Source organism: Protomyctophum parallelum (assembly GCF_964188405.1).
Source record: "Protomyctophum parallelum genome assembly, chromosome: 18".
Classification (NCBI taxonomy): domain Eukaryota; kingdom Metazoa; phylum Chordata; class Actinopteri; order Myctophiformes; family Myctophidae; genus Protomyctophum; species Protomyctophum parallelum.
Genome location: NC_139716.1, coordinates 30,552,472 through 30,579,900, shown reverse-complemented (window position 1 = coordinate 30,579,900; position 27,429 = coordinate 30,552,472). Strand labels below are relative to the sequence as shown.

Genomic DNA, 27,429 nt, shown 5'->3' with positions numbered 1-27,429 from the left:
CATGAGAAATATCCCCTAGGGCCTCTAGGCCAGTGGTTCGCAGTGGGTCCGCAGGCCAATTAGTGTCAATTTGGGGGTTCTTGACATTAAAAAAAGTTGGGAACCACTGCTCTAGGCCATACCACCCATGACCAAAATTAGCATTTTAAAACAAAATGTGAGACAGCAGAGGGGTTTAATAACAAAATGATAGGCGTACGGTCAAATATGACATCAAGGCATTCAATAACAAATGAAGTAATAAGTTGAGAGAGAGCGAGTGCATTTTCCGGCAAAAGTTGCTAACCCTGTCCTGTGCCATCCCACTGTCATACTTGTCCCCCACACACACACACAAGCGATACTTCTGTTCCTCAAATGAACAGTTTGGATCTGGTCACCCTAGTTACTGATATTTTATCATTTACAGTGGTATCACGTACATTATCACATATCACAATGTACTGTGCAAGTTTTTCCTTTTTATAACTTCCTCATAGCATTTGCCATTATCATGACAATGATAATGTTGTGATACTGTATACAATGCTTGTATACAGTATGAACTAGAAAAAGACATAATAGCATCATGTCCACTGTCCAGGCCCAGGGGGTGTACTACTGTACATCAAGCTGCCTCATGCTACAGAAACGAAAAGGAGATAAGATAAAGGGTAAATAGTGCATTTATATAGCACTTATATAGCACCTTTATCCAAGGTGCTTTACATAGATTACATTACATTCACACACCGATGGCGGCGGAAACCAAGCAAGGCACCAACCTGCACATCGGGAGCAACTAGGGGTTCAGTGTCTTGCTCAAGGACACTTCGACACTAACTCTGGGAGACCCCGGAATCGAACTGGGAACCTTCCCATCTGGCTGTTCAGCCTGTTCTACCGGCCACTTTACCCGAGCCACTGCCGTCATTAGGCTCTTGCCCCTTTGCCCTGTTTTCTAATTTCCTTGGTCTTCTTAATTCCATTTAAAAATGTCTTCCCTTTCCTGAAAACTACAAATGGGAGCTTGTACGGAAATTAATTTCACCCACCTGTGATGAGACAAAGCTGTTTTTTGTTCCTTGCTTAACAGCCATGATTACTAACCTGTAACTTTTGTATCCAACTTAGACTGAAGATCAATTTAGCTTAACTTTAACATAAGTTGAAGTGGGTCCTAATGTTCTGTAATTCCAGCTAGTAATTTAGGGCTAATACTGCCGCTCAAGGAAAAATAGCTTTAATGGGTTTCTGATTTGCTTAGCACTGATTAGTTTACACTTTGTGAAAGATTGCTCTAGTAAGCCTTAAAACAAGAAACGCGTATCATGGACATATGTATGTATCGCACATCTTTCTTGTATACAGAGCCAACAGATCAGCACTGCATCGCTTTGAGAAATGCACAGCTTTTGCCCCGGTTTCCCTCTTGGTCTGTCAGGAAATTATTAGTCACCCACTCGCTCAATGACTCACACACTCCCTGGGGGGTCACCTTGTTTCAAACCCCCTGCATGGACAGTATAACTACACACAGATGGGCAGTGATGCTCAATTAACAAACATCTTGAGCGCCATAACCACTGCATAGCAGCGTTTTCTTGGGCTGAAATGGTGAAAAAAAAAGAAAGAAGAAACACAGATTGTCTTTTAGAATTCAGGAGGTTATGGAAGAAAAAAGCTATTTACAAGTTCTTGTATCAACTTTTTTTTAATTTGGCCATACCTTTCATTCATTCAAGTATCCATTCATTCATTTAATAATTAATATACAATATATTTACAGGAGCAAACCAAGGCGGTCCAAGTCCTTGTTTATCTGTATTGCAGTAGAGAGGTTGGCAGTGCATTCTTGGCGTCATGGTGGCTTCTACCTCTCACACACCTGGCATGTTGCAGGAACTTGCGGAGAGCCTATATGACTCGTAACAGTACTGAAATCCATCTTTCCAGTCCAGCCTCTGTTCTGCTCATCTGCGCCAATACTGAGGAGAGGGGTGAACGTTGGTTAATACAGCCCAAAGCCATAAAACATTTCTGTCAGATTTTTAACCTGTGACAGATGGAAAGTATGCATCTGTACTTCTTTGGCTTAAAATGTAAATATTGAAGTTGCTATGCTGCAAAAGTAGACCTCCGCCCAGCAAGAGGAAAACCCTTTGACATCAAGCACTTTTTTTTAATGATTTAAAAAGTTATTGGCCATTTTGCATATCAAACCAAGAAAACATTTTACAACAACAATACATACAAGAGTAAAAAATATGAAACTTTTAATACAGTTTAAACAACATTCGTTGGTATTCAAAGTCACATTCCCATGTCGATTAAATACACCTATGACATTGCATTATTATTGATCTTGGGAACTAAAAAGGTCCTGTGGAATATTGTCATGTGGACATTTTTCATTTCACAAGCTTATCCAACTGAGGGCAAAGCCGAATGCCAGTCAGAAATGTGTTCATCACATAGCCTTATTTATTAATAGTAGTACAACAACTACAACCGTCTACAATACCCTTCGGAGCGAATCTTCTCCAAAGCGGGATTTATTGTCTCTTTTCTGCACTAATATAAGTACGGTAACTAACTATAATATTGTACTCTCAGAGACAGAGCTGCTTTTTAGGTTGTGCGAACGGTGTGGCTGCACATGGGCCTCGTGCCTGCGAGTCTCTCTCTCTCTCTCTCCAAATAAATATAGGCTACTTTGATAGGAATGCGACGCAATTAAGAACACCTGCCTGGGTGCTGTGAGCAGTGAAGAATTATATTGTTTCTTACCTCGTGGCTCGTTCTGGTTTGAAGAAAGAAGAATTATAGGCCTAATCCAATAATTAGCTGCTCTGCGCTGCTAATTGACCTGACCTATATTTGCGCAACTGACTGGCATGAGGTAGCCTAGTAATTATACTATTTGGCAGCACCTGCAATTCAGTAACCTATACACATTTCAAAAGGCTTTCCCATGCCATTAATATTTTTTCTAATAAGGTTTGTCCTTATAGATAGAAATGTGATGATTTTTGTATAGTTTTGGATATGAATTACTTAATTATTAAAGCACAGGGCCTCGCATTTCTCCCAGGCAGCTCTGATTGCGCCGATAGTCTATTGCTCGTTTCATTCCTCAAAAAGCGTCCGCTTTTGGTCTGCGAGCCATGCGTGCGCCTCGCAGCAAGCACTCGTCTCGCTGCTGTCATAAAGCCTCGATTAAATGACGCTTGATTTCAGTTCAATTTACGGCAAGAGAAGCAAAATGCCGTTCCTTTTACACTTGCGTGTGCCGTTTCCACGAAGCCTCCGGGTTTATTTCAGTTATAAATGCAAAATGCCGTTCGTCGTGTGCTGTGCTGCTTTGGATTATATATTTCTATTTGAAGGAGAGGTAATGCCTGTGTCAGGCGCTGTTGAATTGCTGATTTGTTAGTTAGTTTTTTCGTTTTGTAACAGTATGGGTGTCAGGTCACAGATTCATAGAAAAAAAAGAAGAAAAAAATAGTACCAGTGACTGAGGTAAACAAACGTACTGTATGAATCACAGAGATCTTGGGGCAGACATAATGAAAAGACTAATGTCATTGTGCAAAGCATGCCCCTTCAAGATAAAACAAAAACAAAAACCATTTCTCCCCTTCAAGTCCCAATTTAGTATCGCCAATTCCCAATTCCCCAGCCTCTCTACAAGTACTCCATCTCTTTAAAGCTGGCTGCTTTTTTTCCATTTTGGTGTTATGCTTTAGCTATTGAAAAATAGCAGATCTACAAGCTCATAGCTATTAAAAAAATCGAAGAACGACTGACAATTTTAGAATCTGATCTCAGGTCAGAATGGGATAATCAGACCAGTGTGTGTCCAGTGGAAACCTCGTATGAATCTGATCTCAGGTCAGAATGGGTTAAAAACAACTCCTGTCTGCAGACACTCACCTGGGCAAACTTGTGGATCTGCTCGACGACGGCAGCGAACAGAGCGCCCACGCTCTCATCGATCAGACTCTGCATGTAGTGCACCGCCTCCTCGTCCGACAGGTCCAGACGAAACTTGTCCAGCACCTAGAGGGCGACAAATATTTATACTTACACACTAATACACAGAGAGCATTAATAGGTGGCTGGAAAAATCCAACCCCGGCTGGCCAACTCGGAAGGCAAGCAGGCAGGACGTTGTTTGAACCGGGGTGCATACTTAGTTTAGACTAGTCATTGGTTAGACATGGGTTAAGGTTAGGTGTGCTTCCCCGTGGGAGGTTAGGTTTAGGGTGAGGGTTTGAGATAGGTTGTAGTTGTAGGACTAATGACTGGTCTAACCAATGACAAGTCTAAACCAAAAACTGTCTAAACTAAGTACTGCACCCGTTTGAACCAAAACGTGTGCTCCCCCAATATTCTGGCTTGGGAATTCGCTCCCTCTTACAAACAAGCGCAGCTTGAAGGCTATAGCGACAATAACAACAAAGGTGCATGGGGCTTTTGCTAAGGGCTATTTCAGTGGCAGCTGGGAAATGGTAACCTACCTTCTTAACAGTCTTGTCAGGCTCAAGGGCGATGTCAGGAATATTGGCATCCACCATGAGAGAGAACAGATTCAGGATCAAGTTGGAGTACCTGCAGAGGAGAGTTGTTGTTTTTATCACTGCTGATAGCGTTATAGTCTCGTGTAGCCAGACAACTATTCCACAATCTCCAAATGCTAGATATAGTCTGGAACTACACCTCCCGAAATCTGAGTAAGGAAGCTGCCATTTCCGTTCATATAGGATAAATTATATTAGGATAAATGTGCGCAATGTTCCTTTCCGTTGCTCCAGACTGTATGACGGAAGCATTTGAAAACTGCGAGAGGCAACAGTCTGGCAACGCGAGAATAATGGCATTAGGAATAGAAAGTGTGCAGATGTGCAAGAGTTAATCCAACATAATTTAAATGATTATTCATAATTATTTACATATTTAAATACAGTAACAAAAAATACATATATAATTGCTAATAAAATAGTTGCAACTATTGTGTGTGGCCATTCTCTGTGTGTGTGTTTGTGTGTGTGTGTGTGTGTGTGTGTGTGTGTGTGTGTGTGTGCGCGCTTGTGTGTGTGTGTACACAACAATGTGCAAAGACAGCAGCAAGATTCGTGAACTGCTGTGATAGAAGGATATCAAATGGAACACAACCTTCCTGCACTATCTGCATCGAGTGATCTCGGTACATAGAAATTGATTTAATGGGAGATTCTGACTTTCAATTGTACATACATTTTGTTTTGATTGTATTGTTCCACTTTTAAACGGCATGTTTTCTCATGCCCAATAAAGCCCTTTGAATTGAAACATTGAATTGTACTGTGTACCTCCGGAGGTGCAGGAAGGCAGTATAGCATTGCTTCCTGAACTCCTGGTACTGTTCACTCTGCATGCCTCCCATTCCCTCCACCATCTCCTTGCTCAGCTTCATGGGCGGGGGGAGGGGCTTGGGGTCGCGGCCCAGGATGTAGCCAAAGTCGATGTGGAACAGCTTCCCTGAGAAGGGGGTGGGTTCATAATGTAGGTAGTTATTACATGGCTTGGTTGAACGCTTGATTCCGATTGGTCAGTCGCTGAATTCAGCGGTGTGTCATTTCTTGATAACAGACCGCTCCGCTCCATAACGGGCCCTGCTGATTTACTGCCGTTTCCAACATGACAGCCATGTAAACACACACACACACACACACACACACACACACACACACACACACACACACACACACACACACACAGCTAAACATTGCTCTCAAAAATGATTTCCGACAGTCTCCATTTTCTCCCTGCTCGGCGCGATTAAACATCATAGTAAAACATTAAGAGCAGGGGGATAGATATACAATAAAAAAACCCTGGGGAGCATAAATAACAGAGCCCACCGGTGGTGCTGGGGTGGTGGTGGGAGCAAACATCACATAACAACCAAGGAAGCTCTGAGAAGGAAGTGAAGTGGTCACGTGACTGGGCTGCGCCATGACACTTTCATGGGAGCCAAACTACCCGGAAGTTTGGCAGAATGCACTGGAGTCAATGAGAGCTCAGTGACCAGCTCATGAACAAACATTATTTATGAACAATTGAGACCTTTTGTAAAGTAATCACTTCTAGAAAATAACAGAAGACATGTAACACATTATTATCTGCTGTGTTTATTCGATGTGTACACTGTGTCATTTTTATAGAGGTATGGTATCTAAAGAGCACAAAGTACCTTTCTGAACATCAGCAAATGATGTGTGGGACTTGGACACGCTTATACAGTACACCCACATAGTAATGCAGCATGTTAACCCCTTGAGTATAGTATGCGCCTTTGAGCACGGCATGAACCCCCTCGAGTATGTCTGCCTGAACTAACTCCGCAGGCTACGCATCATACATGTTTTCAAAAGTCTTACTGAACGTGTTAAGAAGGGTGGAAAATGTCTTAAATGACTCACCAGTCTTAGTGAGTAGTAGATTGTCCAAGTGTCTATCTCCAACTCCCAGGATGTATGTGATGACACAGTAACCAGCTGTAGACCAAGAGAAGGGATTATCAACCTGCTTGGACTAACTGGTCCTGCTTGGACTGACCTAGGGTTGTCACCATCATGACATGATTCCATCTGACAATTAACTTCACCCACTTTTTTCCCCCACAATTCAACATTATTTTTGCAACGTACTATAATTGCTTTAATTGCTGGGGGCTAGTGTCATTTATGCTAACGGCTAGTGGCAGAGAAATTATTAATGATTTAAATGTGTTTTTAGCATTACATTTCTGTTCACATTTGCTTTATAATAAACAAACATTGCACAGGGCAAATGAGACAAATAACTTACAAGACCAAGATAGGCAATGTTAAAACTGTATACTTTCAAAATAAATACAAAATAAATGCAAAAAGCAGATCTACAAGCTTGAGCGGACAAGGGCAGCTACTATTGAAAATGGCACATACGATTGACAGTCATGCAATATACCGTAATTACAATAGGGCGATTATGTAATAATTGTGACAGGCCTACTGAGACCCGAATGCAGGGAGACTCACCACAACTCTTGACGTATGTATCCATCACCTCAGAACTGATGCCGTAGGGACCTTTGTCACTGGGCGCGTGTTTCCTGAAGAAGCTCTGTCACAGCAAGGAACACAACAAAGTTAGTCTGAAAGTAGTCTGAAAACCCACCTTTTCACACTCCATCATGGCCCATAGCACTTACCCTACCCCCTTAGATAGCATTTCTGTAGACTTAGATAGCATTTGATATTACAGACTTATAGCATGTTATGTAGACAGCACTATAATTGCATTGCATGTAGTCATAGCACGTCATAGTACATACTGTATGTATATTCCACTGTTACGTTCTTAGCTTACGCATGTTTCATGATAAATGCTTTTTATGTGATGTATTCCAATGCTTTTTTTGTTCTTGCTTAATGTAAGTCGCTCTGGATTAAGAGCGTCTGCTAAATGCCTGAATTGTAAATTGTAAAGTTATGTTGCCGTTTCCTCCCCCAACGTGTCTGTTTCCATTACTTAGGGACTAGTCCCCCGTAGCTATTACACAATCTCCAAATGCTATAGATAGATAGTTTGGGATTACACCTACTCCGAGGCAGGAAGCCGTCATCCGGATTTCCCTTCCATTATCTTTGAATATCCATTTCGGCTAAGCAGTGTAATGTAAATGACAATACTACACTGTTTTTGGTGTTAGCATTATGCTATGCTTTAGCTATTGAAAAATAGCAGACATACAAGCTCGTAGAACGCCACTCGGTGGCGCGCTATGAGCTTGGAGATAAAAAAAATCGAAGGACGACTGACACAGAAACATAGCTTTTTCAGAAAACTGTCAGGATGTAGAAGACATTTTTAGAATCTGATCTCAGGTCAAAATGGGTTAAACAAGTAGTATATTGGGAAGCCAGGCTTCCTTCCACCTGTTGGGTGCCTGTCAGATGAACTAGATCCTTGTTTAGTTGACTATGTCAACTAAACCACACCTCCAGTGTAATTATGGTCTCTTGTTGTTATAAAAGGGACACTTGTATGGAGCTCAGGAGGCTTGCATTTGTGCTATAAATGTTATAATTGTTTTGATTCTTTTTATTTATACAAGATACATTTACACGACTGTAAAGACTATACGGATGCGGGAAGGAGGCTTAACATCCACTTTATATGAGACTTGTGAGGTGCGCGGTTTGAGTGAGTCGCCAGGCGAACAGCAGTGCATTTAAGGCAATTACAGTGACTGAGGTGTGTAGGTTTTTTATTTTATTTTTAGAACAGTTGTTTTGGGAAAAGCTTACAAACGTCACCGTACACCCGTCTAAGTCTTCTTTCACCGCACTGGGAAGCAAACTACAATTCAAACAATACAATACAACGTTTGATGGAATGCATTTTGACATGGGAGTGCCATTTTCCTTTTCATCTTTTGAAACCTGCCTACACGTGCTTGGCCGGTTTGCTTGCCTGTGTGAGGTCAGTGTGATGGTAGGATAAGGGGTTTATAAATAATAATACCACTAAATAAACGCTACAGTATTCAGTACCTGAATATTGCCCTCCGTTGCCAGAACCTCGGCTACAGGAACAGACTGGACAAACTGCATAAATCCTGCAAGAGACACACACACACACACACACACACACACACACACACACACACACAATGCAAGGTCAAGTTAATGCTGAAACACATGAAAACATGTTCCATATCTAAGATCGTCCCTCATTGTTATGTAATTATTATTATTATTATTATAATACCTGTAATTTAATCTGTTGACTTGAAGCTGTTTTGGTCTAGGCTTGTTGGAATGTTCAATTTGTCTTAACCCATTTTGGGGCGGGAACCCCTTTTGGTGTTAGCATTATGTTATGCTTTAGCTATTGAAAAATAGCAGATCTACAAGCTCATAGCGCGCCACTAGGAGCTTGTAGGTCTGCTATTTTTGAAAAATCGAAGAACGACTGACACAGAAACATGGCTTTTTCAGAAAACTGTCAGGATGTAGAAGACATTTCTTCTTCAGAGTGGCACACAGGCTACATAACATGCAGCAATCCTACTCAAATGTCTGTATGTATGTGTAACATGAGAACGTAGCGTAATAATAAGCTAGCAGTAGCTCTTACCATGCTTGGTGCTGGTGGCTAGGACTTTGTACGGCGTTAGCTTCAGGTCAAGGTTCTCTTTCCTCAGCAGCTATATTGAAAGAAAATTCGAACAAAGGCCTCATTTAGACTGTCCAGCCATCCAGTCAAGTATGATTCAAATCTAATTGCGACCAAAGGTCCTCGGTTAACTATGGAATCGTGCATTTCCCATCAGTGTGTGTGTGTTGGTTGGGCATGTGACATCATCAGGGATGGAGCATGTGATATAGTATAGTATGTATAGTTGACATAGATACTCCACTGTTACGTTCTTAGTTTATACATGATTCATGATTACTACTTTTTACTACTTTTTATATATGTGATGTATGCCATGCTTTTGTTTTTGCTTAATGTAAGTCGCTCTGGATCAAGAGGGTCTGCCAAATGCCTAAATTGTAAATTGTAATGTGACATTATCAGGGATGGAGATCCCCGATGTCATCAATATTGGCCAGCAAACTCTACATCTGACCTCAAAAGATCTCCATATATGGAGCTGACCTGTTCTGACATTTCATATGTTGATCCTTCCCCATCCATCCTTCCTCTTCGATGTCTCCCTTTTGACTGATACCCGTCCATTTAAACTCTAGGCGGGCCTGCCCCAAAGTTATTAGGTGCAGCCGCAACTGGTAGCTTACCCCCCATGCCAAAGCACCAGCGCTCGCCCAGCAGTCGGCTGTCACCCAGGCGGATGTGTTGATCTGACCCCCCCATGCCAAAGCACCAGCGCTCGCCCAGCAGTCGGCTGTCACCCGGGCGGATGCGTGCACGCGCCCTTTAGGGCGAGGTCGCTTCTCGCCCTCTGGCGTCTTTACTGGTTTATTTCTCAAATCTGATCTTTTGGCCCGACCATTCACACTGCATTTGCAAGTGACCAGATCGGATCTGTCACAGATGTGCGTGTTAAAACTGGCAGCCAAATCTAGCAAAATTGGAATGCGATTTGTTTAAATAAGCCTAAACGCAAACAAGTCACATGGAATCTGATTTAGATCATGTTGTTGCAGAGCTCCTCAAATAAGATGTGGTTAAGCCACATCTGCTAATACCTAACCCCACATAGAATAATATGACCCTGCCAGAGTATGCACTATGCAGACCTTATCCATGAGGGAGATGATCTGGAGAATGAGCTGGTCCTGTCTAAGGTCATCTCCATGTTTAAAGATGACTGGATACATCGCTCCGTCCTCTGCCTTGAAGATCAGCTTAGCTGGCATCAGAGCACTCTGACAGATGTACACATACGGAAGAGATCAAACGGTGAATTTCATGTCAAATGCAATTACATGCAATTTCATGTGCCGTTCCAATGCTTTTAAAAACATTTAACTTTTAACTTAAGTCTACATGGGAGCCATGCCGTTTAGTTCCCACGAAAATATTCCCAAAGCCACAGAAAACCCTTATCTTCACATTCTAACCTTTTTTTTTTCTTTATGTAAAATAACGCCCTACTTGGTCATAGTACAGGGTCACCCAAATAGCATAGCATAAAAGGATATTCTAGAGACAATATTATAAATTATATTCTCTTCTTTTCCGCTTCCTTCCTTCCTTTTTTTTTGTTTGAATTTTTGAAAATGTTTGAGTTACTTGCAGAGCTTTTCAAAAAAGCAACATCTAAACAGTTGCCAGATGGAGAGGGGTGAAGATTATGTTTTTGTTGCCGTACCTTGAAAAGGGTGGCCGTTTCTGGGACGATGCCTCTGATCCGGACCTGTGGTTCCAGAGGCAGAGGGATGGGCTCGATCTCAGACAGATTCACCTTCTCATTGTCCGCTAGCAACGCCTGGAGGCGCTCAGTCTGACACAGAACAGGACACTACTGTTAACCGTCTGTGCACAAACATAAAACTAATGCATTCCCTAAGTTAACAGTCAAAATATAATACTGATACATTCTGCATGTTAACACATCATTTGCCCTTTCATTCTTTCAAAATAGCGACGTGGGGTGCCCACATTTTGACCTTTTTCTTTTTACCAAGACGTCCACAGACGTCCTAGGAACTACGTGCGGTAGTTCCTAGGATGTCTGTGGACGTCTTGGGCATATATTGTGTTAACAGTCTGTACGCATGCATACATTATGCACACATGCAACAGGAAACAACCAGATTTCTCTTTCCAAACAGAATGGTCTTTTCTCAAGCTCTAGCTCTGGTTGGTTCATGTGCACTTTTAAATATCATAAAATTGGATTTAATGGATTTTTAGATGAGCGCATATGTGCAATAACAAAGGATTATTATTCCTAGTGACATTTTTTATCCTTTTCATGCTTATTCATACGTTTTTTTTATATTAGTCTTTCCTCAGCTTTAACCTGTACCTGCTAACCTTGCTGCATGCGCTATGGGATATCTGAATTTAATAAAGTATCCATCTCTCTATCCCATTTTGGGCGGGAACCCCTTTTGGTGTTAGCATTACGTTATGCTTTAGCTATTGAAAAATAGCAGATCTACAAGCTCATAGCGCGCCACCGAGTGGCGCGCTACGAGCTTGTAGGTCTGCTATTTTTGAAAATCGAAGAACGACTGACATAGAAACATAGCTTTTTCAGAAAACTGTCAGGATGTATAGAAGACATTTTTAGAATCTGATCCCAGGTCAGAATGGGCTATTCAAGCACAAGAAGGTATACATTCACATACTCTGGGTAATGTCGGTGCGGTTCGTTACCTTCTTCTTGCGGTTGCCACTCTCTCTCTGCACGGCCTTCATCAGCTGCACCAGTCTGTCCACAAAGGTCTGCTGGGAGGCCAGCAGAGAACGCATCACCCTCACACACTTATCACCCTGGAGGTTGGGCCAGAGACAGAGGGGGAGACGTTTTGAATTTGAAGTCACATTTGTATCTCAGTGCATTTTTTTAAAACCCATGTTGCTATAATCAGTGGTGCTTAAACTTGTTAACCCATTTAGGCCTGACGTCGAAATGTTTCTATGTCAGTGGTTCTCAATATTTCATGTCAAGGACCCCAATAATTATATGTAATTGGCCGCCGACCCCCATCTGAAAATATGTTGTTCCAGGGAGCCAGAAGCAAAGATTTGAGTTAAAAATGTTCGCTCTGAAAGAATATATTCAAAGATTTGCGCCACATTTTCACGACTTTTCAAAAATAGCAGACCTACAAGCTCGTAGAGTGCCACTCGGTGGCGCACTATGAGCTTGTAGATCTGCTATTTTTCAATAGCTAAAGTATAACATAATGCTTTAAAACACCAAAAGGTGTTCCCGCCCAAAATGTTGCTATAATCAGTGGTGCTCAAATTTGTTCATTTGAAGGACCTCCCAAAATGATATGTAATTTGGCCGAAAAACTGCAGAAGCAGTTGTAGGGTCTGACCTTCAGCAGCGCCTGGCTGAATCTTCTCATGACGTTGATGTACATGTCGTGGGTCTTTGGGTCTCTCTGCTTCGTGTCCTGGTCCTCGCACTCCACTATTACATACCTGAGCAAGACACGTCGCAATACACAGCATGAGCAGCAGATGGGCATGCACGCTTTCTCTCCACAACACACACAAACATTTTCAGTGAATTTTACTCACCAATACAGGTAGTTGGCTAGAGTGGAGTTCTTGCAAGCACGAGAGATAAGGAAGGTGCATAGGTCTTGCTAATAAAGAAACAAAAAGAATATACAGAACCAGTCACACAGGCTACTTACAGCCAATTACTGATGCTACCTACATGGTTGGCAAACAAATCTTTTACTTCTTAACATTTTGCAGCCATACAAAATACATGCAACCTTCGCATCACCAGGCTTTCTACTTCGGAGGAAAGCCTCTAAATCGCTGTGTGATCCGGTCAGACTCGGGAGTGGATGATATCCAACGTCATAGGAAACCACAACCGGAATAAGAACTACCCAAAATCATCATAATTTTAGGGCCTACATAATAAAATATAATTTGCCCCTTGGGATAACAAAGGTATAACATAGGCTAAATAGTCTCTGTAAAGTACACTCACATTTATATTAATTTTGTATTTTCAAAATCGGCGAAACTATGCCACATCAAGGATTAGATTTGGTAGGCCCTACAATTATGACTGTGGGGAATTATTTTGGATAGTTCTTATTCCGAATGTGGTTTCCTGCCTGATGACTACACATCAGTGACTACAACATGACGTAAGTTACCATCCGCTCTCGAGTCTCGACCGGAACTTAAACCCAAAAAGGAATGCTTCCCAGGCTACTTGATATCCAGTGAATACTGTTTTCACTTGACCAAGTGTAGTTAGAGAAATAGCATTACATGTTCAGCGTAATTCAAGGAATAGCATCACTTGTCCATGTGTAGTTAACAGAATAACAATGACAACATAACAGCCATCATCACTTTCCTTTTTTGTTTAATTTACCTCTTGGTTTTCACCATCTGATGCTTCTTTGCCTTTCTGGGAAGCAGGGGAGGACACAGGTGGCCCTGACAGGATCTGGGAGCTATACAGCATGCAAACAGCAGACAAACACAATTGTAACACTGTACATCTGAGTAAATGCAATTTTAATGCCGATTTGTTCATTAACATCTCCTATTGATCTACGATCTTTGATTAAAGAAAATACAATGTCAGTTAGTAAGCAGATTTCTGGCCAATACTGGTTCAATTCTGAATGCCAAATTTAGATCAAGTAAATAAGACACTGCATCGCTGATGGTTTGAAAAACTTTCACGGCTTGCTGAAACATTATAAACATCATGACCAGTTTAACCATTTTGGTGTTAGCATTACGTTATGCTTTAGCTATTGAAAAATAGCAGATCTACAAGCTCATAGCGCGCCACGAGCTTGTAGGTCTGCTATTTTTGAAAAATCGAAGAACGACTGACATAGAAACATAGCTTTGTCAGAAAACTGTCAGGATGCAGAAGACATTTTTAGAATCTGATCTCAGGTCAGAATGGGTTAAGGTTACATGCGCCCAGAGTCCTCAGAGAACTGCCAGGGCTTGATGACAGTAACGTCCTACCCTGGTACTACTGACCTGTCCAGGTCCCCCAGTGTGGAGCTCTCTCCGAGGCCTTGGCTGTCTCTCTTACTGCCTGGCTCCAGGCCCCCCTGGATGTCACTGAAGTTCTCATATTTAAGGGCCTGCACCAGCTGCAGAAGGTACATCAGTAGGTCCTAGGAGGACAGTAGCAAGGCATATCGTTATCAGAATGATAGAATGAGGATGGCAGCCTCCCACTTAAGCCAATTATATATTATAGCTTATAAATCTGCTATTTTCAGACTGTGACGCTGTCTCTTTATTTATTTTTATTTCGTTTTTGCTTTTTACCCATTTTTTCTCCCAATTGTATTTATCCCGCTGTGTGTGTGTGTCTCTCTCTCCTACTGGCTCGCCTGCCAGTAAGGAGCCTCCACTGAGAGTACGTAGAGCCAATCTACAAGCTCACAAAGCGTTGCAATGCAATGTGTTTAGATGAGATACCACAAGAGCTTGTAGATCAGCTATAGTCGCTACTTAAGTAACTTTGAAAGAACAAAAAGCGAAACATATCATTTTTGTAAATTCAATTATCCATTTTTTTAACGGTCGCACCCCTACACAGCAGTGTCCAGGTCTCCTACCTCGTCGTCGGCCTGCTCCAGGCGTGCCACGGCGTAGCGTCTGACGGTGGTGTTGGTGAACTGAGAGGAGAGCAGTTCCAGGGAGTCCTCCACGTCCATGGGTCTCCACTTCCCCAGCAGCTCCAAGGCCTGCTTGGCCTCCTGGGGCATGCCCCAGTTCACACACTTCAAGAACTTTGTCAGGGCCTGGTGGACGTGAGGAGAGGAGAACATACAGTAGAACCAGTGGGTTTCCAACATTTTCATGTCAGGGACCCTTAAAGACTTTGTGCCAGGGACCCCCCAGAAGAGAAATACATATCCAAGATCCAGATAAAATATGCTTAAAGTTGTTAAAATGTTTGTGATGCTAATGCTTTTAAGAGTAAAAGGTGCTAAAGGGACACCATCACAATATATCACTATGACTGCTGAAGACTGAACAGTCTTTGTTGTGTCTCAGAAACGCTGCTGAAGTTGTGCTGTGAAAACCTTACAGCGGCACATTCAGAGATTTTACGCATGAATGTGTTTATGTCAAAATATCAACAATGTGATCGAATTTATTAGAAACGTGATGGTAAGTACGTAGAGAAATGAACAGCACAGACCCACCTTCTCCTGTGTAGTGAGGTAATATCTGAACTTCCACACCAGGTCCTGTTCCTCAGAGCTCAGCTGCTTGGTTGGAGGATAATTCACGATGGTCTGTAAGGCACCAGGTACAATGTGTTTACACAAAACACTGAAACCTCAACTAAAACTTTTAACATTCTCTAGCAAGAATTTCAACCTGGTTGGCAAAATATTTTGTTTCAGTTTGCAAACGAAAAATAATCATTTTAAATCTGTTGAATGTTTAGAGTCCCTGTTCCTGGTGGAAGCTACTGCATGGCACCATGGATAAACAAATATAAAAGGGTAACCAAAACAGACACATACTTTTTTAATCTGTATTTTGGGTATAAGCAAATAATATTCCAAATAGCAAATCCTCAATCTTCAAATGAAACTATTTCAGAATGTATGTCAATATAACCTAAATATAATATTGGGCATTTAACAAACCAAATCCCTAGACTGAGTACGTTTAAAAAAAAATTAAACCTTGAAATGATAGAGAAAGGTACAACTCAATATTACAAGCGGGTGCTGCCTTAGTCCAGGAGTCTTCAACGTTTTTTAGGCCAACCATACTCGATACTTAAACTTAACCTCTGGCTCTGTACTTTTCCCCTCTACACCAAATCTCTCCGAAACCACTAAAAGTTGTAGATAGACTATTTTCAGGAAATATTTCCCCTCAATAGCGATGCTAGTTTGATAGCACATCAGCATCTTGCAATGGGTCTGGTCCACAAGATTCGATGCACAACCAAGATACCCATGTACCTGTCTAAATACTTCCTTAATGTCAACGAAGTCCATACCCACAACACCAGAGGGAGTTCAACTAACCATGTGCAACCCAGATTTGGCACAAACAAGGGACTAAATTATGTTCGCTCCTATGCCACCAAAATGTGGAACACCCTACCAACAGTCATTAAGACATGTGAATCCCTTGACTCCTTCAAAACCACTCTCAAAGGGCACCTACGGACGGCTGCAATAAGAAAATGGCCCCCGTAAAATCTGAATCCCCCCCCACCCCTTTTTCCCCTTCACTGTATGGTTTTTTTCCCTTTTTACCTCCTCTGATGATGATTTCCTGTTTTTTGGCTATATAGAAGTGTATATTTGTACGTCTCTAAATGTTATGAATTGAACATAGTGGACCCTATTGTAAACAAGTGTAATGCTTTATGGTGTCGTCCACAGTTAACAGTTTTGTATTGAGTTTGAAATGTGCTGTAATTCTCCAAACTGTTGGCCCAGGGGGTGGCGTAACCGTCTGGGCACCCGACCTTAGAGTATATATATGAATAGAGAAGACACCCGAGTTCTCCTTCCATCCACTTGCATTAAGTTGCTCAAAAGCGCATGAGGCGATTTCACTCCTCCTTCCTGGTAGGAACAGAGTGCATTCTGGGACGGATTGCAATGGTGAGTGGCCCCAAACACATGAACGCGCTGCCGTTGAACGCGCACGAGCGTCGTCCGTCGTGAACGTGTACAATGATAGTCAACGGACAGCGCGTTCATGTGTTTGGGGCCAGGCTGCAATACCTTCATTCGGCCACTATGTCCATTTCGCCTCAGGGTTTCCTCTGGGTGCCTTCTCTATTCATATATATACTCTAAGCACCCGACTGGTAATCCAGTCGCAGTGTGCCGCGGGTTTGACTCCCGAGCCCGACACGGCCTTTACTGCATGTCATCCCCCCCATCTCTCTCCCGTTTCCTGTCAGCCTACTGTCTGTCCCTTCAAAAAACCAATAAAAGGCGTAAGCCGCAAAAAAAAAAATCATACAAAAAAATAATAATCTCCAAACTGTTAATAAATACTTCAATCAATCAATGTTAAAAGGAAAAAGTTCCTATCACACAAAGATTTGGCAGTTCCCCTGAAGTAACTCCCCTGGCCTAGAGGTCCCCGGACCCTGTTGAAGAGCCGTCTTTTGGTCCATTCAGTGACACTGTGCAGTAACTCACATTGAGCTGGTCTCGAGTGGCGGCGTTGGGCTTCAGGTCGTGGTCTGAGGGGCCACTACGTAGGCTACGGGCCAGCTTGTGATGCTTACTCTCCACAAGGTTCTCCTGCATTAGGGCAAAAGGGAACTCAGCTTTTATCATCTGCAAACTGATATGTTCATTTGGATGTTTTGAAGAAGTGTGTCAGTAAATGCATACCTTCAATTGTGTTCATGTTTAAATTAACTGAACCATATAAAAATCTAATTAAGTGAGAGGCGCTCTTATCATCATACATCACATTCCGTGCTCAGCCAATCAAATCATCACAAAAGTCAATTCCGGCAAATCACTTTTGGCGTCTTTACTTTTCTGCCCTCACTTTTATCTTCAATTTGTACTTTGTGCTCAGCCAATCAATCGCTATGGGGAGATAAGCTCAATCACAAGGCAATGTTTGTGTTTACACAAACCCGGAAAGCTGGGCATAGGAGGGGCTAAAAAAAAGAAAGAAAATTAATTTCAAGATTTTGTCCACTCACCACATATCTCTCATCACACATCTGTGGGTCAGGGACTTTGACGATGTCACAGCTGGTCAGAACTGGTGACGTTGTTTCATCTCCATCCTGAGTGGGAGGGGTGACAATCATCAATACATCATCACCACCATCGTACATCTGCATAGCAAAGGGCATGTGTGTATGAAAATGCACATACCTTTTCATAATAGACAATACTGTATTCCTTGTCGTTCTTTTTGACACGCGAAAACTCCACCATGAGGTACATGAAGTTGGAGCTCCGCTTCTCACTCTGGGGAGACATCAAATCAATATCACAATGTTCCTCATAACAAAAAATATAGTAGCGTTATGGAAAAGATATTGTATCGGGCGCAGTTTATTATTTATTTCCTTTCTTTAAAGCCAGCTGATTATGTTCACAGATAGCTTCGTTCTGGAAGGACGGTCTAAACAAGACTAATTTATACTCGGTAGTATGACAGTGTTGCTTGCTGGAGAGAACAGATTTTCAAGCTAACGTGTGTCACGTGTCACATATAGGCCTAAGTCATACCATGCGGTGTCAGCTGACTGCGAGCACATCATTCCCATCAAATCACTCTACACACTGACTGGCGGTCTATCTAAAGGCCTTTACGCTCACACTGCACTCTCTATGCTGACATGATAATGATAATTAACTTTATTTATATAGCACCTTTCAAAACAGGGTTCCAAAACTCTGCACAGAGCAAGGTTATAAACAGAAGATAAGACAAGAAACGACAATCAAAAACAATATGAACATTAGTGTGTATATACAAACGGCTATAGAATGGTTAAAAACACTGTATAAAAGGTGGGTTTCCAAACGTGATCCAACGTGTGTCACCGTCTACCCGTTTCACCCAAGCTAGTCTGCTTTAGTTCCGCTCTATATGCAAAACATCCGGACTGTGACTGTATGTATACTGCATGTACTGTATTAAAGAAATCCATATGTGCCCATTCCCAAATGCTTAATAGAAAATGTACAACTGACCTCATTAATCATTTCAATCTCTCTGAAGGTCAGACGGTCGAGCCAGTCCACCTTCACCATGTGTCCCTGGCGATGGGCCTTTGTCAGCTGGGTGGAGACAGAGAGGCCATAAGGGTTAGCGGGAGACAAACAGGCCAAAAGACAGGAAATGGAGGGTAGGACAACAGAAAGATGGAGAGAAAGGCGAATTCAGGGAATTAGTACATGAATGAAAAGCATGGCGCACACAGTGTGCAGACTAGTGACTACTACATCTTGCGTGGCATGATAAACACAGCTCCAGTCACGTGTAGCGGCAAGTGATGCATTAAAAAGAAATACAACACCAAAGATACAAGATCAAATACATTATGATGAGTAACGTGAGGCAAGCAGGCAAACACTATAGGCAAGGATAGGCTTACTGCAATTCCACAAGCTCCCAATTATTACAACTATTTGCTTAGACTATGAACGAAGCCAGGTCTCGTGGATAACTCTTGACGCTTACATGCAATTCTAGCATAGAGGCATTAAAATGGTCAACAATAAAAGATCTAAGTCAACATCAATTGACGGCCTGTGTCTCTTTGGGCTAATTGACTAGACACACACATACACTAACATCTACTCACGCAATGAAGAACAGAAGGTCACTATAAGAACCTAGTATGTGTGATGCTTTCACAAACACCGGCAAACATATTATAGCGTATGCTGAAAGTTTCATTGTACAGATATTCAACCGTTTAGACGGATGTTAGGTTCTTAGCTTGCTTAAGATCCTTGATGACTATTTCTATGTATTTGATGTGTTGCCATGTGTTGTTCTTGCTTACTGTAAAATTGCTCTGGCTAAATGCCTAATTTGTTGAAAAGGCCACTCCAATCCTACTTACAGTAGCTGCCAGATGGCTCGATTTCTCCACACGGGGAAATACATTTAATTGTCAGAAGTAAAATATAAAAAATCTAAATCAATGTAGTACACTACTATACGACAAAAGTACAGTATATCGAGATTGTCACGATGCTGTAAACCCAAACCACCTGGAAATCCACACACCTTCAAATAATTTAAATGGACGATTTGCAACTACTATTCCACTCGGCTCTAGTTCACACGCATTCCGCATTCCAATCGTCCACTCCATCTTTTGTACTCACATCACCGAGTAACTCCAGGTCAGGTTCCTGGAACAGACCATGGTTTAGACAGGCCACTCTCACTCTCTCTCTCATAGGATCAGTCACACGTATACTGTAGTTAGGGCTGGGCAATATAGCCATATTATATCCATACCGCGATTCGTGATATGAGACTAGATATCATTTGGAATTCTGGATGGCATATTGTGATACGAGACTAGACATCATCTGGAATTCATAATGTGATTACAAGTAATATGCGTGAATGCGGGAAGTGAACGAAGCTGTTGTGGCAGTCTGACACACACACACACACACACACACACACACACACACACACACACACACACACACACACACACACACACACACACACACACACACACACAGACCTCTGTCGGTTCAATTTCAGTTCCTATTGGTTCTCAGTATCGTTCCAATTTCAGTTCGTAAGCCCTCTGGTGGCGGGAGGGTGGTGTTACAGCGTGACACACAGACAAGCTAGGCCGGCTTCTATAGTAATCACTTCGTTCGCAATGATATTGATATGGGATATGAAAATAAAATAAATATCAATCATATGACATAAGTGTGGCAGTTTCGAAAATATCCGATCTACAAGTTCACAATGGGTAATTTTGCTCTTACCTGCAACATTTCACATTTTCTTTTTAGAGAAAATGGATATCGTCACAATTTTGATATTGAGGCATCTAATTCTATGGCCTAGCCCTAGTGTAACTATAGTGCTGTATCTTCGTCTCCTTTACAGAAACGCATGCCACTCTCCCCTCCTCTCTCACCTCTCCTCCTACAAACATACTCCCTGTCCTCCATCTAAAAAAAAAGGGTACACATCCTACTGTACCTTGGCCAGTCTGCCCATCTGGTCCTCTGACAGGCTGCTGCTGGTGCGTCCTGGTGTGGTGGTGGGTTCACCTCCGTCCCCCTCCACTCCTGGCCACACTTTCAGGTCATGCATTCCTTGACGGAACATTCTGCAGTGCCACGCAGAGACAGGAAAGAGTTTTCAAGCAGCGTTTCAACCCAACGGCAGGTTATGATGATCCGCCATTTTGGAAAACATGAAGGCTATTTTTAGAAATGGACTGAATAGGAAAACATTTTATCGGCCACAAATTATGGTCACGTTTTAACCGCTTTAACCCGATATACTTCAGTTGAGCAGGGTACCGCTATAGCCTGGGAGGCATACCACTCAGAGCACTCTCAGTCTTACATACACAGGACATAAACAAACATCTATAGTGCAAGAAAAAGACAAAAAAACAGGGGGGAAAAGTGCAAGTGAAGTGACAAAACAGTTCAAGGTCAGCTGTTCAGCAGCCTGACTGCCTAGGGTGGTAGAAACTGTTACTGAGACAGGTAGTGCGAGATTTGATGCTCTGGTAGTGTTTTTTTGGAAGGGAGTGGTTTGAACAGGGTATTTGCGTGATGGCTGGTGTCTTCCATGATATTGTGGGCTTTTTTCAAACAACGAGTGGTGTAGATAGATGTTATGGAGACTGGGTAATTCTGTGCTGCCGATGGTTTTAGCTGCTGCTCTAAGTTTAGGTCCCAGGAAGACATCATCATTTTCATGTCCACGCTGCCAGTAGTAAAATATGTTTTCAGTTTGTTTGTTTTCTCTCACATTTTACACGTAAAAAACAAAAGAATTCAGGTCGGCTTCGGCTGAAAGCTTGCCCAAATATGGAGATGACTGGTGTCATAGTAGTGATGTCACACAATACATGAGTGATGTCATAGACTGGTCACATGGAAGTCACAGCGTCTGGTTTAGTTGACTCAATGTTTTCTGTACCTTGTTGGCAGTAAGCACACTGTTGGTTGTCATGGCTACCAGTTCCCACCTGATGTTGTGTGGGAGTTCTGATTGGTCCAGACAGTACTGAATAACTGCTAGTTTACATAAAGTCTTAAGAGAAGGACTAAAGTCTAAGATATACAGCTCATCAGAAGTATCCCTTGTATCCTGTCAATCCTCCAAAGAGGATGATACGATCTCCCACCATGCAACAGCTCATACTGTTCATTGGACCTGGACCTTTCCCCTTCGGCTTAACCTTCTTCCAGGAGAAGGTCTTTGGACTGAATTTCCACACATCATTTAAGGTCGGGTTACCGTTCCAGCCACCAAAGCCACCAAAACTGTTGGTATATTCCAGTTTAAAACCCTTTTCATTCACACTTGTGATTTGGGCTTCATAATCCGGTTTGGGGCGGATGATAACTTGCGCCATGTTGTTAGTCTCGTTTGTAGTCATCAGGCCGGAACCCCGACACCGCAATCAGAATTACCCAAAATAATTCCCTGGATCATCATTTTAGGGCCTACCCAATAAAAGCCTTGATGTGGCGTATGAATTTGACAAGTTTCTTGGAATAGTTTGTTTGGTATATCCACATTTTATTACAACTTGTAACGTCTGGCAAGACTAAAAACAAACAGGGGGACCATAACTCAATAGAGGGGACCAAAACAAAGCGATGGTGAGTTTTTATTTAAAAAAATTCGGTCTAAACCACGCCTAGACGTTCCTCCGAGGTGGAACGTCTGGTGATGTGAGGTTAAGGTACCTCAGGGGTCTATACAGTACATGCCCCCCTCCTATTGTCCCCCTACACCAAAACTCTTCACCTTGACCTATGATGTCATGCCCAGAATTGGGACACTAGAGTTACTGGAATGGCATTAACATTTTATTTACTAAACTGTCCCATGTCTCATAGTCATGTTGCATGATAAATACACTGTATTGCTGGTTACTATGCTGGGAGTGGGACAGACTCACTCACCCGTATTTTCCAAAGAGCGTGACGGTAGTCCCTCCGACGGGGACCGCTCGTCCTGGTCCATAGACGTCCCATACGGTGAGGGCAACCTGGGTGCTCTGAGGCAGGTCTGGGTACTTCACTGGCAACCTCAGCCACTCGTTCCAGCTGCACATAGGAGAGGGACACAGTGAGGAGAAGATGAATAAGGATTAAAAAAATTATAATAATCATAATAATGACCCATTATATCCCACGCAGGAAACTTTTTTTTTTCTCTTTTTTACGTTTTTTGTGTGCTTCTCAAGTGAGCGTGTGGGGGGAGGGATAAGGGGTCAAGTGTCTTGCTCAGGGACACCTCGACACATTGCCGGGTCCAAGAATCGAACCTGGGACCTAATTCTTTGATTTCCAGACGGCCTCTAAAATCATTCCGCTATGGCCCTAAACAAATTCCACCCAGCCCGGGAATCGAACTGGGGACTGGCTGTTAAGAGATGCGGCCACAGCTTGCCTCTTGTTGCAAGAAAGATGTATTTGGTGCTGCTCTGCGGCGACATGGGCATAAGGGCCATGCGTGCATGCGGGTCCTTTGTCTAATACAAATTTCTTCCTCGGGAGACAAATATAGCTTGAACTTATTTTATACCTTTTAAGTGGTATAATGAAAAATGAATCAAATTTAAGTTGAAAAAAGAAGTCAATCAGATACAGTATATATAGCATAATATCGTTTTGCATCTTTGTGACAGGCCTAAACATTCTCCCCTTCCCCTCCCACAGACACACACACACAGGAACAGTTTTGACATAATAATAATTTGGGAAATATTCAAATTCTCCCCTTACGCACAAGAATGGTATCGGCCGAAGAACTATTGGTGATCGGGACCACAATACCTGATCGGAGCACCTCTTCTCGCTGTCAGGCATCATCGGAGCCTACAGTATGTGGTACACTCTTTAACCACGCGGCTATCGGCGCCGCCGAAGGTGAAAGTGTCGGAAGTCACTGTGTTTAATGCCCTCCAAATACATTTATGTCAAGTTTTAAAACAACAAAGACAGTTGCCATCTGTTCATTGTTAAAGGTGGAAAAGAAGGCATACAGCATTTGGTGAGAGCAGAGGTGAAGTGAGAGAGCTTTAATGGTGTAATTGTACAGTAGAGAAAGCAGCATTAGATATCAGAGAATGGAACATTTTTCGATACAGTACAGTACTTTGTGAAATGTTTAAGGCTTAAGCGCTTTACTTGGACATAAAAAAGTGCAGACCTAGTACTTACAGAAATGTATTGTCCAAGCCACTTAACTATTAGGATACGCAAAGAATGAACCTTTTAGCTTGGCGGTTCTCAGAGTGGGGTCTAGGGACCCTCAGTGCTCACTGGAGGGGTTCCAAAAGGACCCTTACAGGTCTGAAACTCGTGTACAAATGAAATACACACTCAAAGGTTATGGGGGTCCTTTAAATTAAAGAAAGTTGATTCGGGCTACCAATAGAGATAGGGACTCACTTCCAACGTGTGCTGAAGGCCTTGTAGGAGGTGCGTACGGGCAGCGCGAGGGGCTTGCCCTCGGCAAACACCTGACAGGTAACGTAAAGGTCTGAGCAGTTCTCCTGGTAGAGGCCCGAGAACCGTAGCATCGGGTCGTCAAGCAGCGCCTTGTAGCTCTTTTGCTCTCTCTTGCCCTCTAGACTGCCACTAGAAAACAGCAGAAGAGAGACAGAGTGAGGCAAAAAGAGGTTTGAACTATCATTCATTCACTCAAAATAGGATGCAGAAACTGTAATTACATTCAAGTGTGTGTCATACAAGAGATTTGTAAGAGAAAAAACATTTCTCCCATGTTATCATAATGTATATATTATTGTTCACGCTGTCCTGGTGTGCGTTTAGAAGAATAAAAACTTTTGGAACAGCCTGCCATTACAATAGTCTGGTACTAACTAGTGTGTGCTCACCTGATTACAGACACAATATTACAGATTATATTATGATAGTAAGTATGATAGTCACTGAGTGTTTGTTCAGGTTCTCCCTGTCTCTCCAGCTCTTCAGTATACAGAAGACACATCTTCAGGTTGGGATACGAATTGTATATACAGCTTTGAGTACAATGAAGTGTACTTGGGTGGGAACTTAAGTATCAAGGCCAATGTGAGTCATGGCCAGTGGGGACCAGGCAATCGGATTCGGGAACAGTTTGAATCAAACGGACTCAGTGTGAATCTTATCTGCCCTTAGGGTAGACGACAGCAACTTGCAATGGGCCTGGTCTACTCTACAAGATATGCTAAGGCTACACCACAAAGACACGACACCCATGTACCTCAAACTACTACTTCCTAAACGTCAACACCGTCCAGTCACGATCACAACACTAGAGGACTGAAGGAGCACCACCAATTACGTTCAACCCAGATTTGGCTCAAACAAGGGGCTAAATAAACTCTATAAACATATGGATTGCTCTACCAACAAAACGTCAAGGAATGTGAATCCCTACTATCCTTCAAAAAACGCTCTCAATGGCTGCAATTTGAAAGTGGCCCCAGTAAAAAGCCAAAGTCCCCCCTCCCCCTTTTTGATTTCTAACCATTTATATGATGCACTGTATATTTATATGCCATTAAATGTTCTGATGAATTGAATATGAAGGACCTCAATGGAAACAAGCCATAGGCTTTCTTGGGCTTTAAATCCTCTTAGCAGACCTTGTATTGAACTGTACTTTCCTGTGCTTTTTTCTGCAAACTGTTAATAAGTATTCAAATCAATCAATCAGAACTCATACAGGACACATAATGGTAAGCAAGTGAAATTGTAAGAGGAACATTTCTAACAGAAACAGATAGTCCAGCTGTCCAGGATACAGGTCCAAAGACATTGAATATTTATATGATGATAAAATAATAATTATGCTTTCAACTGTGAGCATTCGTTTGAATTTTGTGGTCCCTATCATGATCTTACAATAATAGTAATATTCATTGTACAAATGTATAGTAGAGCGGGCCTATCATACTGTTCAATACAACGTAAAATATCAAAGTATGGTATAGTAAAATGCGCAATGTATATAAGATGCTAGAGTGAACGGCAGCAAATTAATTTAGGTGTTGTGGATGAATAAATAAATACTTTTTGTACGAGTACTGTATATGTACCACTGCTGCACCTCTAGCAATGATTATTCTCACAATAGTGTTTTAACAACACTTGCAAAAATAGCAGGCATACGGTAAAAACGGATCTGGATCATTTATGAGCTTGTTAGCAGGCTCGGGACAGGAGACTGGGTGCAGTGGGTGAGCTGTTCACATGATAACACCAACAACAGGACAACTGTGTGTAAATTAAGGCCCTCACAGCATGTAATGAGATCTGTAGTGTACTCTGTAGCTGAAGTCATGAGCAGGGTTTTAGGTAGTAAAGACTTCACTACATAATCAGATTACAGGAAATAACTAACTGCATAATCAGCCCGGATTTTATCTGGAAAATAAGAAGGACGCTTTTTTTAAATTAATATATAATTGCCATGGAGAGCTGCAGATGGTCTGGCTCCCCACTGTCCCAGTAGTCGATCCACACCTCACCTTCTGACCCCCTGGCCAGAAACCTTCCCAAATCCGATTGATTGATTCGATAGGCTGGGAGGTGGGTTCGATGGAGGTGTTGATGGGTTGTTGATTATGGGGGGAGGCATACTGGTCTGGTCAGTCAATGGTCACTAGTGGTCAGTGGTCAGTGATTGTGAAAGGAGATAGATATGGGGCACATATATTTTAATTTCCTATCGTTTATCTGTGCATGATGGGTGTGATTGTTTTTAGATTATTAAAAAGTGGAACAGGATATATTCGCAAATATATCTATATATTTTTGGTATTAAAAAAAAAGTTGGAAGTTTGATTTCGCAGTAATGTTTTTTGTAATCCAAGAAAGGTCTACTCGTGACCTTGTTGTTGCCACACATTGTAATGTAATAGCCAACAAACAATCATATTAACAAACTTGTATGCACATGCAGTAATGAATAATATAATACCATTATACCACGCTTTAGGTCCGAATTAAAGTATACATACACTGCCCGACACACGCACAGACAGACAGACAGACAGACAGACACACACACACATAATCATGTCAAGTCACAAGACATGGTTACACGGAATAAGTACTGTGGTTGTACTTGTATTGTTAAGGCACTTACACAGACGATACAAAACTCACATTTTCAGTTGAACATTAATGTCCAGGTCACAACTGTAGACATAGTTGAACTTGTCCGTGTCCATCTTCAGACGGTAAACAACACTGACTCTAAACAAGAAAACATGAAATCGCCGACGGACACTCAGCGAGTGGTGGCTGGCTGGGGACTGCTGCGACAAGGCCTCGGATCAGTGCACGAAGATTAAACTATATGTCACGCACGGTTTGACGAACACACGTCCAAGTCTAACAAGAGCAGACCTAAATGTCCCCTGTGTTCACGGTAAAGACAAGATAATTACAGCCACACCAACACGCATGATTTGATGTTATATGTATATGATATATATATCTGCTGCTGTGTGCACAAAACAATACACAGGATGGAACGCCG

General features: G+C 42.2%; 1 protein-coding gene across 1 annotated transcript; it reads right to left on the bottom strand.

The window, feature by feature from the left end:
- Nucleotides 1–1,571: 1,571 nt before the first annotated feature.
- On the bottom strand, nucleotides 1,572–27,429 carry pik3c3 (phosphatidylinositol 3-kinase, catalytic subunit type 3). Its single transcript, XM_083789226.1, has 25 exons — nucleotides 27,054–27,429; nucleotides 24,327–24,515; nucleotides 22,833–22,976; nucleotides 20,881–21,010; nucleotides 18,885–18,971; nucleotides 18,057–18,152; nucleotides 17,879–17,965; nucleotides 17,358–17,462; nucleotides 15,378–15,470; nucleotides 14,784–14,969; nucleotides 14,194–14,333; nucleotides 13,565–13,646; nucleotides 12,742–12,809; nucleotides 12,537–12,642; nucleotides 11,866–11,982; nucleotides 10,853–10,984; nucleotides 10,278–10,406; nucleotides 9,151–9,220; nucleotides 8,565–8,629; nucleotides 7,047–7,131; nucleotides 6,447–6,521; nucleotides 5,334–5,502; nucleotides 4,503–4,593; nucleotides 3,916–4,041; nucleotides 1,572–1,967 (listed from the first exon to the last, which is right to left on the bottom strand). The coding sequence occupies exons 1-25, from the start codon at nucleotides 27,116–27,118 to the stop codon at nucleotides 1,953–1,955; spliced, it is 2,652 nt and encodes an 883-aa protein (XP_083645352.1). The 5' UTR covers nucleotides 27,119–27,429; the 3' UTR covers nucleotides 1,572–1,952.

Excerpts from the sequence above, each read along its gene's own strand:
- pik3c3 (XM_083789226.1), bottom strand. The coding sequence starts at position 27,118 with ATGGACACGGACAAGTTCAACTATGTCTACAGTTGTGACCTGGACATT. Across the intron at positions 13,647-14,193 it reads ACACTGGGGGACCTGGACAG|CTCCCAGATCCTGTCAGGGC; the intron begins GTCAGTAGTACC and ends CATGCTGTATAG. Across the intron at positions 11,983-12,536 it reads TCAGCCAGGCGCTGCTGAAG|GGTGATAAGTGTGTGAGGGT; the intron begins GTCAGACCCTAC and ends CCCAACCTCCAG.